General features: G+C 42.3%; 1 protein-coding gene across 2 annotated transcripts in view; it reads right to left on the bottom strand.

Moving 5' to 3' along the window:
- Positions 1–12567, bottom strand: part of IFT172 (intraflagellar transport 172) — a 39562-nt gene that overhangs the window by 22856 nt on the left and 4139 nt on the right. For both annotated transcript variants that reach the window (XM_027455521.3, XM_027455520.3), the window contains exons 7-18: positions 11226–11313; positions 10178–10392; positions 9967–10090; positions 8610–8705; positions 7540–7701; positions 6360–6413; positions 5658–5761; positions 4871–4956; positions 4260–4372; positions 1924–2091; positions 1402–1538; positions 618–725 (exon numbers count right to left, since the gene is read on the bottom strand). In XM_027455521.3, coding sequence (XP_027311322.3) covers positions 618–725; positions 1402–1538; positions 1924–2091; positions 4260–4372; positions 4871–4956; positions 5658–5761; positions 6360–6413; positions 7540–7701; positions 8610–8705; positions 9967–10090; positions 10178–10392; positions 11226–11313 — 1455 coding nt within the window. The remainder of the gene's footprint in view (positions 1–617; positions 726–1401; positions 1539–1923; positions 2092–4259; positions 4373–4870; positions 4957–5657; positions 5762–6359; positions 6414–7539; positions 7702–8609; positions 8706–9966; positions 10091–10177; positions 10393–11225; positions 11314–12567) is intronic.

The following is a 12567-nucleotide window of genomic DNA, read 5'->3' on the forward strand; positions in this document are numbered from 1 at the left end:
AAGCCTGAGAGAGCTGGGGATGTTCAGCCTAAAGGGAAGGCTCCGGGCTGACCTCATTGCAGCTTTTCAGTACTTAAAGGGGGCTTATAAAAAAAGAGAGCAACTTTTTGCTCAATCAGAGAATGACAGGCCAAGGGGGAATGGTTTTAAACTACAGTAAGGGAGATTTAGATTAGATGTTAGGAGGAAATTCTTCACTCAGATTGTGGTGAGGCATTGGAACAGGTTGCTCAGAGAGGCTGTGGATGCCACATCCCTGGAGGTGTTCAAGGCTAGGATGGATGAAGCCCTGAGTAACCTGATCCGGTGGGTGCCATCCCTGACCATGGTAGGGGGGTTGAAACTAGATGATCTTTAAGGTCCCTTCCAAACTGAGCCATTCTGCGATTCTATGATCTGATAGACACAGAACCATAGAATGGCTCAGTTTGGAAGGGACCTTAAAGATTATTATTACCCTAAAGTCATTGCCTGGAATAGAGAACACTTCATTCTCCAATGCAGTGAATTTTCCAGGCCACACAAAAAGTCACATCTTCAGTTAAATTCTGGTTTCTGTGAGGGATCCAGAAAAGAGAGTGATTAGGCCAGAAAGACATTATAGCTTTTTTCTGTACCTCTCTGCAATGTGCAGCTGTCTGGCTTCCAAAGCCAGTCTGCTTAGGGTCTTCCACATGGCTTCCGTCTCTGTTGACATTTCTAGTGTCTCCAAAAATGCAGTGGCCCTTGAGGCAAAGAGATATGCAGACTTTCAGTAACAGAACAGAAGAGCTCTCTGATGAAAATCCTAGTCTGAGACCAGAGTTTCCTAAGAGTTCCCAAGGGTTGCACTGAAAACACATAGTTGTGACAAGTTTTGAAGACTGTATAAAAACAAGGCCTGACATATCAGAGAAAAATTCTCAAGTGATCAGTTTGTGAAATTTTCTTCCCTTGTCAATTTTAAATACAGGTAACAATATCAGCCCTGCCCAGGTGGCCATCATGATTGCTTTGGACAGTCAGTTTTTACTCTGCATAGCTCCTGAAAGTTTCCATGAAACAGGGTCACTGTCACTGGAGGGGCAGCAGCAAGAGCTCTGAATTACTACTTCACATCTGGCTCCTATGGAAGACATTTACTGCAGTTAAATGCAAACTCCATTCACTGAATTCATGGGTGTCAATGGCACCAGACTGGCCAGCATTTTCTGCCACACAGTCTGAAACTGCAGAGCTGTGAGGATGACAAAGGGGAGTACTAATTCCTGAATACCTGGCACCAACATCGATGCTCAGTGCTTAAGCTTCAGCTCAGCACAGAAAGTCATGCTGGTGTTAAGTCATAGACTGCTGACCCTCAGGTGCATGCTAAGTGAATTGGGGCACCTGCCATAACCATATAGCTTACCTAGCACTTACCTGTGATAATCCCCATCATCAATGGCAGTTCCAAACTCTATGAGACCTTCATCTAGGGTGTAGGACACAGTGTTCACCCCTTCAGATACGATCACTTCAGTCTTTCCATCATTCCGTTCCAAGTCTACAATATCTCCCTAAAAAGAGTACCAGTTATCAACACTCCCATGTTCTTCTACAGTATGTAGGGGTAGTACAGATGTGAAGACAGCACTGTGGCAACTCTGCATGACTAAAGTTCTGGTGGATGAGCTCACACGTAGCAGACACTGTCACTATCACACTAGAGAGAATGAAAAAGCCACTGAGCAGCTCCTCCTATCTCCAGCTTCTGCCAGAAATGCCTGCCACAGGGCATTTCCAGCAGTGCAATATGAAACAGGTGAGCTCATATTTTGTCCAGGAGAAACTGGCAGTTCCCTTCTGTTTTCTCTTCTGAAATCTGCCATTCTGCATATTCCCACATATGTGAACAATTAGTATAGAAATTCATGGAGGAAATCAAAGTCTTCAGAGTTTTACCTTCAGAGGAAACATGGTGACTCGCTCTGGAGCATCAATGTTATACCAAATGCAGAGATTGTTTCTGCTCTGTGCCACCACCACATCACTGCCTGGAACCCACTGCACATAGGAGCAATAGTTCAAAATGGTAGTCTTGGTGCTGCTTTCAACATCATAGAGCTGCAACTACATGAAGAAAGAGGAGAAAAAGGCTCAGCATGGCTCATGTCTGGGCTACTAGCTCATATGAGCATGGTAGGAACATCTGAGCAAGCATCTTGTAAACAGGTATTACCAACCTTGAATCAAACATTTTCCAAGATATGTAGCTCAAACTTCCACACTGTTATTATTTACATATGTTACTATCGAAGACTTAAGATCTTTTTTAACTCTTGCTATATTTTAGGCAGCATGCTCAGATCCTGACCTCCTTATTGCTAAATTCATAGATATATAAAACAGAGTATGTTCTGTGCTACTTCAGCACCCTCTTGGTTGTACAGTTGCAATAGGAGAATGGTCTCTTAAGTCCTTCATGCAACCAGACTGAAGGACCAAGAAGGGCCTTCCTCTGCAGCTCTGAGCTGAACTGTCCATCCTAAGTGAAGTCTTATTCTAAGAACTGTTGCCAATAAGCTGAAAGAATATTGCCCTGAAACAAACTTGGCAATTTGGAAGGTATAACATGACACATGGCATAACAAAGGTGTATAATGCCCTTGTAACTTAGAAGTCTTGGGCTGTGTTTGCTCTTTCTCATAATTGGCTTCACATGGTAAAGATGCAAAAAAGAAAAGAGAATTGTGTTGACATACCAGTAGAAGAGAACAAGAAAGAAGCTTTTTCAGTCTGTACTAAACTGATTGGAGGGATATACAGGGATATAGTTTAGGAGAATCATGGTACTGTCTGATTTAGGCTGGTGGCAGTATGCAGCCTGTTGAGAGAGCCCAGAGAGATTGTGGGAGGCCCCATCCCTGGAGGTGTTCAAGGCAAGGCTGGATGTGGCTCTGGGCAGCCTGCTCTAGTGGTTGGCAACCTTGCCCAGAGCAGGGGGGTTGAAACTAGATGATCTTTCAGGTTGTGAGGTGCCAGATGTATGCACTGGAAACTTTGGCTATAAAGTTGAGCACTCTGGTCTGATAAGCTTGGCAGCAATGAATTAGACTGTATGTGAGCGACAACAAGCAGACAGGTAATTAAGTGGAGATCTGTGGTTCCCAGGCAAGAAAGTATATTTGCACCCCCTAAAATCTATGATGCAGTCTTAGGCTGCCAAAAATGACAAAGCAGGAGCAGCTCAGTGAAGAAGCCAGGGGCTCCTGTCTGAAATGAGGGGTGAATTCAAGAGTTTCATCAGAGATGAAGGATTACAACACCTATTCATGTATGAACATAGTACCTCATCCATCCTTGGACTAAGGAGAGAGGTACGGCCAACCTGGAAATATTCTACTGCAGACTGACAGTCTCCAGGGATGTGAACATGAATTCTGAAGCAATCAGAATCATCTTGGGATGAGCTGCAGTGCTCTGGCTGGGGCCTGCCACAGCATCTGGGATATCTGCATAGAAATTCTAGACATGAATTACATAATTGTCAATAAGGTCGTATTCTTCTCAGGACACTTGTTACAAGACAAACAAATGACGTGAAGCAGTCAGAAAGCCTTACATTCGTAACAATGAAGAAGGCTTCACTGTGAGCTGGGTAGAACTGTAACACAATTGATAAATACATCTTCTTGCCTGCTGTGGTGAGCTTTTTCATCTGTATCTGTACAACTAAACTAAACACACCAAGAACATTATGTGAGTATCTGCACATTAGAATCTGTAGTGTGAAACTGTTATGATTTTGGGCATAGTTTTGTCCTGGGTTTACTAATACTCTCCCAGACAACATTCAATCACAAGCCAAGGGCCACACTGGACATGCCATTTGGTTGTGACCAGACTGTTTTAGAGAATTAGAGTTCATCTTACAAACATAAGCCAAGCTGTTGCAGAGAACACCTTTTTTAAATTGATATGCTATTCTATAACAGTTTATAGTCTAACAGTCTATTGTGAAAAACAAAGTTATGTTTTTGCACACTATGACCTGTATTTTAAGGACTGATGACAAGGAGGAAGATGTCAAGTAACTTCAGAGTTAGCTATGACTGAAAACCAAGCAGGAAATGCTGCCAACTCATGCAATTTGTACATGGTCTGTCTTTCTTAAAGGAATAGTCAAAATATCACGAGTAATTCACATGCGTTTCTCATCTCCATCCCTGCACTCATGCATATTTGTCTTTACTTCTCCCACACTGCCACCCTCCCCCCCAAGATGTGCCTGGCCTTACCCTCATCTTTTTGTCCCTGAAGAGTAGTTTGTGGCCTGTTTCATTCAGCTCCAGCCAATCAATCTTGCTGTCATGGCTAATAGTGCCAGCATTGTAGCTACCTACAAGGTCCACTTGGGAAGGAAAAAGAAGAAACAGTACTTAAAGGTGCTGAACATTCAATGCTCTCCCATGGGGATCAGGTACTTGGGACCTAAATACAGCAGGACCCACAGACAAACACACTGTGACATGAAAAGCAGACTGCAGTGAAATTTTATCTTGGTGCCTTAGCAACAGCAGTAACTCTCTCCACTCTCCTGTGAGTATGCACAGATCACAGACAATGCAAGCAGCAATATCATCATGCTGAACTGCACAGAACATTGGATTTGGGATGCAGTCAAAGCTGCCCCACAGCTGTGCCCACACAAGGCAGCTAACCTGCCAAAAGCAGGGCAGCCTGGTGTCTAGTAATCTGCTGACAGGCAGAATGAATGTGAAGGGGGCCTCCAGCAATCTGCTACCTAGTAGAGTGAATGCAAAGAAGGCCTTCATGGATATGCTTGGCACAGTAAGTGCAAAGGGATCAGTCAAGCTACAAAATACAGGGGAGGGGTGTTTACATTCACCTGTTGCTATGGTCTTGATGTCTATCAAATAAGCCAGTCTCTTGTTCTCTTCCACACCCCTCTGCCGCCTCTCATTGATACGGACACTATAATTTGAAAGGAATGATTACAGTTACCTTTAATGCTCTCTAAATTCACAGGACTGAATAACATCTTCCCCTTGCCAGACTTACGTGCAATTTCCCTAAGCACATGGAGCCTCTTGTAGTTTTCTGGCCTGTGACCCTTGCACAATACCTATGGCTGCTTCAGATGGGAACAAAGCTTCTGATTCATGGCTTCATTCCAGAAGCTGCCCCTTTGGAATCAGGGTTTCCAATAACAAATTAGTTATTATAATTCCACCCCTGAGCAGCCCATGATCTTCCCTTCTCTCCTCTTCAATTAGAAAAGGGAGTATGGTTTTTCAGAAAGACAGAGGAGGTCCCACTCACATCTGGAATTGCCAGTAATGCTGGAATAGGATCAGCTGGATACAGAGATGCCTGAGCAGATAAACGGGTTCTTCTTCAGGCAATAGTCAAGCCAGGCTTCAATAAGCACATATCAGAGAAAAATGGGCTCTTGTGCTTCTAAAACTTTAGAACCATCAATTGTAACTGATCAATTAAACCCCATCATTGGTTACTGCCAGAATAAGATAACTCAGGAAACATTCAGCAATGTGCCATCAGGTCCCAGAGTCTGGGAGCCGTGTTTTACAGAGTGGTATGCTTCCAAGTATATGTATCTGAGATCAGTTCCACAAAATGCCTGTACTGGCCACCCATGTGGGTGTGACACTCACCTGACAAGATGAGGGCTCATGAACTCTGTGCGGACAGACCCCAAGATGTCATTATTTCCATATTCCACCAGTGTCAACTCCCCTGCATTAAAGATCATGCAGACCTGTAGGAGAAAGTGGAACGCACTCTTACAGAAAAGCCAGGAAAGCATGAATATCTACCACTGAGGTGAGCAGAAAAGGACTCTACTGCACACAAGTCTAAATTTAAACCTAATGGGATGAGCAAGGATCTGTTCTTGTCTTCCTGTTTTGACTGCCAGCTTTTCCTGATGACTGGGAATTTTAGTCCTGGCTGTATCAGTCTTTCAGGAAGAGCCAAGCTGTCACCTGGAGAGCTATATAGTTGACACATCGGCTTCTCCAAATCTCCCTGCCTTGCCAGAAACTGAAGTATTCCAGGTAGTTAACACATCCTGTTTTCTGTACCTCCAACATCTTCTCTGGCTGTTGCTCTTTTATTGCTCCTCTCCCCTGCATGGTTTTGACTTACACAGTGCTCATATTGGATTTGCTTTTTACCTTGGCATATGGAAAAGGCAAGTATGGGGAGGAGGCAAATCAGGATGTATATTGAGAAGTTAAGTGCAGAAAACAGATGAAAAACAGGACTTTCCAGAAATGTGGTTGATACTTTTTCTGCCAGTGCACACACTGCTTTACTCACCATTCATGAGTAGCATCCTATCCCATCCAACTTACATTTTCATTGTCGAAGAAGAACTTCTCATTCCCTCCAGACCCTTGCCAGGCTACCTAAGATGCAATAGCATGGAGTGAGCAGTCAAGGTTGACAGCTTTTGCAGGGGACTAGGTTGTAGGCATTGTGGTCTGTGGTTCAGCTCTCAACTCCCAGGACAGATAGCAAGAACTACACCACACAGGGGATCATATACCAGCAGCCCAGCTATCAACACTATCATTACCAGCCTGCAAGTTCCAAACTTCTCTCTCCTTTTTCTGACTACCTCTACTTCAGAGTGCTCTTCTCTTTGTGTAGCATTTGTTTGGCCTCTAAACAAAAGCTATGTGTATGATCAATGTACATGACCGTCTAGCCTATTTTTTCACAGCATCTCTCCACCTTCCTCCAGACTAACTTTAATATAAAAAATATCCCCAAAACAACTTTGCCTCAGTAAATCTTCTGCACAGAATCAGTGCTACCATTTTTGGGGATAGAATCTCCACACCACATGTAGCTGAAATCGTTCTCTTTTGAATCCTTGTGTGAATCCACACATTCACATCTGCAATGTGCAAATGTGCAGGTGTACATCATACAGTTTTGTCCTCCGCCCCTCTACCCTCCCCTCACCCCATCCTCAGTACAAAACACTGAAGATGTTGATAAACTGGAGGAAACTCAGCAGAGGCCCATCGAGGTGTTTGGGGCTGGAGCACTTGCACTCTGAGGCTGAAGGAATTGTGCTTCCTCAGCATAGAGAAGGCAGACCTTAGGAGACATTTTTGTTTGTTTGTTTGTTTTTGCAGTTACACAATGGAAAGGTGAAGAATGGTCATAAATTACAACAGATGAGATTCCAGCATAACATAGAATAAATAAAAAATAAAAATAAAAAGGAAAAAAAGCTTTTCCCCCCCAAGGACAGTAAAGCATTGACCAGAGGAACTGTGGTATCTCCATCCTTGAAGGTTTTCAATACCTGCCTGGATAAAGCCTGAGACATCACACCTGAATTTAATGTTGACCCTCTTTTGGGTAAGAGGTTTTGATAAAAGACATCCCAAGGTTCCTTCCAATCTGAATTATTCTATGACTCTTTGAAAAAAAATGTATTGTTCCTATGCAGAAAACATATTCTTTGAGTTGCAAAGCTAAGCATTTGATACTCTTGAAATGTCATAGATTTTCCATTACCTCACTGAGCTTGTTGGAGCTGATGTCACCCAGCAGTAATGTGTCTGAGGTATGGGCCACCAGATATCTGTCTTTCCCTAAGATCTTCACCTCATCAATCTCATAACCATAGTGGGATTTTAACACAACACGAGTTCCTGTTGAGAGGTTCTTCACAATGACCTGCAGAATGTGAGAAAAATATGAGGCCCTCTTTCCACGCACAGAGGAAGAACACAGACTTATTGTCCTACGAAAGATTATGTAACAGATTATATTTGGGTATTTAGATATTCCTTCACGTCATTTCACTCTGTTTTTTAAAGAAACCTTACCATTACTTTTGTATTGGACAACCACTGTAGTAGAAGTGTGGGACTCACTTCTACCATTTAGAAGTTTCTAGCCTAACTGTAGGATTCCTCAGGCTCCCAAGGATGACTCATCCTTTAGGAGTTCTGCTCTCTTGCCACTGACTACAGAGGGGCACCCAGACCACTAGTGCACCCTTACTACCTGATTTGAACCAGGTAAAGCTGACTGAAATTAAACCACTTAGGGAGTCTGTATTTCACACTGTACCCCACACAAATTCACAAACTAGGAAATAAACTCAATTGTCTTTCATTCTATCAAATTACCATCCAGACTTGACCCTGTCCCTGGACCTTGACCCTGTCCCTAAGACCCTCCCAACAAATTCCTACAGACAAACCGTAGGTGCAAATGTGTACATACAATACTTTTGTAACTTGCTGTGCTGATTTTGGTGCATATTTTTCAAGGAAGTATATAACTCTTTTGAAGGAGGGAGGCAATGAGGTAAACAGACTCAGAGAAATACACCATCGCTCTTAACTCTCTCAAGTACAATACATCAAGTTGTATTGAGGCTGAAGCTCACTACTACAGAATATACAGTGTATATTCTCAGCTGATTGGCTGAGAAAATCTGAATTGCTGGAACAAGGACTGGACACAGATTATGAACAGGAAAGAAGATGATGGAACCAAGAACCCCAAACACATCTAGTTTTAGTGAACATCTCATTTTTAACCAAAAGACATTACCTTATTGTATATCCTCTTACCTGGCTTGGTCCCACATACGTCATTTCAAATTTATTTTTGTAAATGCTTCTGCGAAGACAGCAGTCAAATTGTTCAACTCCTCCACACAGAGTACCCTGGGGAAACAAACACACTGTGCACAGTCAGTGAATTCTTTTAAGAAGAGGTATTCCAGACCCTACTCACATGAACAGGATCAGAGGTGTGACAGAAACCCACAGGTCCTGGACCCTCTGAAGAATGTGGCTCAAGCCCCCAGGTACATAAGGACCAGCCCTATCTTGACTTTCTTGAGAGAATAGGAATACTTATAAGTTCTTAGAGAAAGTGAGCTTACCAAATCCTGGCAAATACATGGTAGAGGAAGAGGAGGGGTTAAAAATCACCTCTGTCCTCATCTTCCCCATTATCCCTCTCAATTTCTCACTTTAAAACATCCACACTCCTTTCACTACTCATTTATCCCTTACCCTCTTCCCCTTCTCTGCAAGTATTTGTTCCTGTTCAATTAATTCTCTGGAAATATTTTAAGAATTCTTGATTTTGTTGAACATAAAAAGATGCAAAAACTATCAAAAAAAAGTCGTAAATAGCAATCTCTTTAAAACTCTTTAAATTATGTAGGGGGCTATTTCGCTTAATACAGAAACATTTAAAGAAAGATTAATTTAAAGAGCTTTAAAGATTTAATTAACTTAATAGAAAAAGATAGACCAAGGTCCATAGGCTGGAAGTAGAAAAAAGACAACTCTAAACAGAAAATGTAGCACATAAAGTATAAGAAACAGTTCAGTTTTTCTGGATGGAAAGGATGCTCATGAGACTGCTCTAGAGAAGCTATGCTGACCTTATTATGTTTCTGTCAAAAAACAGGGACTGTTGCAGCCAATGAGCCATTACACAAACATTGATGATGTTTTCCAGGTTTATTGTACGTATCAGAATCACACAATGGTTAAGGCTGGAAGGAACCTCTGAGGTCATCTGGTCCAACCCCCCTGCTCAAGCAAGGAACATCTAGAGCAGGTTTCCCAGGACCATGTCCAGATGGCTGTTGAAGATCTCCAAGGAGGAAGATTTCACAGTCCCTCTGGGCAACCTATTCCATTGCTCAGTGTTTCCTGATGTTCAGATGAAAACTCTTTGTGTTTTGTTTTTTGCCCACTGACTCTTGTCCTGGCACTGGGTACACTGCACATCTGAATTCAGCAGTGTCCCTTGCACAACGTCTCAGCCTAGGCATCTTGCATCACATTCCTAGGTGACAGTATGCCTTCTCTCATGTGCCCTCTCTGTACCACATCATTTCATTCTCAGGAGAATGCATGAGACTATGCCTGGTGTGTGACTCATGGGCTGCTAACTGATTATACAAACCACACAGATCCTTGAACCATCCCTCTTCCATGCTAGAGCTGTGATGGTGTAGAGGTGAGCTATTTCTTTGGGTTTGGCTTCTTCCCAAACACCACGGCGTGGGGTCCAGTTCAAAACCCTTAGCCTGTGAGAACAGATGAAAAACATGAAGAAATGTGCATGGTTGAAGTAGAAAGTTCTATAAAAGGGAGACTTCCAACAGGCACCATACCTATCATAGCTTCCAATGACAACAGCCTGGCCACCGGGACTGGCAGCTGCTGTGGTGAATTCCTTCTCTGAGGAGTCCCGACTATAGTCAAAGGTTTGAATCACATTTCCCTCCTTGCTATAAGCTACAATCTTCTTATCACATCCTGCAGCCACAATGCTGTTCAAAGCCCAGGCAAGGGCATAAGGAGGACAGGGATGCGTCACCAACTTACCCTACATTAGACATGAGAGAACATCTTGAAAACATCATTGGCTTTAGCCCTCAACTGGCCTATGTATTCTACCACAATGAGACCAGTATGATGCCCTTTCTGTAAAGTCCTTTTCATGGGTGTTGCTTTGTCTGCATGCCTTAGGCTGTAGGAAGGCAGACAAACCAGAACTGAAAGATGTAAGAATTATTCCATTCATTTAGCTAAGAGAGAATGTCAGTACCAGTACCATTAACTAGACTGGAATGCATTCTTAACCTAGCAAAGTATAGATGCAGCCTTCAGCTTATGCTAGATGGCAGACACGCTCAAATTGCTTCAGTGAGAGAGAACAGATCTGAGTGGGAATAACATTTCTTCATCACGTTTTAAAGCACAGAGACTACTCCTTTTGGGGAGCAGCAGGAGGCTCAAGAGAAATGTTGGGTGCCCTATCCACAGACACAATGTGAACTTGGGATTCAGGGTTAACTGGAGTAACTATACCTCGCTTAATGAGAAGAAGGTAATACTTATTCTCTGGAACCCTACCCATTCAAGTATCATTCTCCTGGACGTTCTAACATCAGATCTTTCCAGACATCTGAAAAGCCTCATGTCTCATACACAAAATGGTAACGTCGTTTCTTATTACCGCACTCAGTGTAATTCAAAGCATCCAGTCACTGCTCCATTGTCTTCAACATTTCATAAAACCTCTGCTAGCAAGAACAGACTGCAGCTCCTCTCCAGATCTGCACTCTCTTCACAACCTCATCACTTTACAGAGCTCTTAAGCCAGTAAGTTCACCGTGCAAACAGGAATTTCGCTCACTGAAGAAAGATCTTTGATACCTGTGATTCACCTGAGCCCTCATCATCAAAGAAGAAGCGTACTATGGTTCCATCCGCATGGCCAGACAGGATTCCCTTCCCCGACACACTGCAAATAAACAGATGCAAAGTTGCAATAAGATTTGTACCTTTATTTTTCTATCCCTGACCAGAAGAGCCAGTTCCAGGGACATTGTTGATGTTGCTCATCAAAGAAACCTTCACCAAAGTTGGATGGTGAACAAGAGGATCTAGTACCTGTATAAGTGTCCATAAAAGCTAAAGCAGACAAACGTATGGAGAGACAAGAGCGGCCACTTAATTATTTTCATCATGTAAAATCACAACAACTTACTATACTACTAAAACACAGAGAGGATAAGGAACTGGAATAAAGACTATGTACACAATTTCTTATAGCAAGGTGTTTCAAACAATCCTTTCATTTCGAACTCCTCCAGAAGTGAGGCTGAATATTGTGACACCAGTAATCAATAAAAGCAACAAAAGTTGAAGAAAAAAACATAAGACATCTAGACAAACACTCCAGGACTAAGTCCATTATCTGTAGCATTAGTATCTTGTGTACTTCTCTATACAAGCAGGGAGAAGAGAGCAAGGAAGAAGAAGCAGGCTTAATGTAAGGCACACAGAATGAACACTTTTAATGATAATTCATATAAAGAATACATTTTCTATGATGCTGCCTTCTGTCTATTGCAATCCCAGATTTGTCATTAACATCATATCAATAATAGCATGTGCTGTGTTTAGAAATAACAGGAAAAGAGAGATAGTGGAGGGAGACTGAGGAGAGCGAGAAAAGGGGAGGAGGAAAGAGAGGGAAGAGATGTGAGGGAAGGGGAGAGGGGTAAAGAAAGAAAGGGAGGAGAAACAAGAGCAAAGAAGAGAGAACGAAAAAACAGAAAGCCTTTGAAATGGATGCAAGACAGGTTCTGGAAGGATCTGTCAGCAGTGGGAAGTCAGAGACTAGCTTTATTGTTCAGCACTCAGAAAACAGAATAACACCATTTATCAAAAATTCTACTGCTAGGACGATGACATATCTTAAATATTTTAGGTAAATGATACTAAAGTACTTAAAATGAAAATTAATCAAAATAATTCAGAACGGTACTTTATGATTATTTTTCTAATTATAAACTTGTCACAATTTAATATGACAGAACATTTTCTATTTTTTAGTCCTTAAACCTGACTGCTATTAGTAATTATCTAATGAAGTTGACAACTTTAATCTTTATCAAGTCATGAATTCAAATAAATCAACATACGTATCTTACAGGCACTTACATCCTGAAATGTGTTTGGGGACAGCCAAACTGGATGGACTAGTGTGGAG

This window comes from Anas platyrhynchos, chromosome 3 (genome assembly GCF_047663525.1).
Source record: "Anas platyrhynchos isolate ZD024472 breed Pekin duck chromosome 3, IASCAAS_PekinDuck_T2T, whole genome shotgun sequence".
Lineage (NCBI taxonomy): Eukaryota > Metazoa > Chordata > Aves > Anseriformes > Anatidae > Anas > Anas platyrhynchos.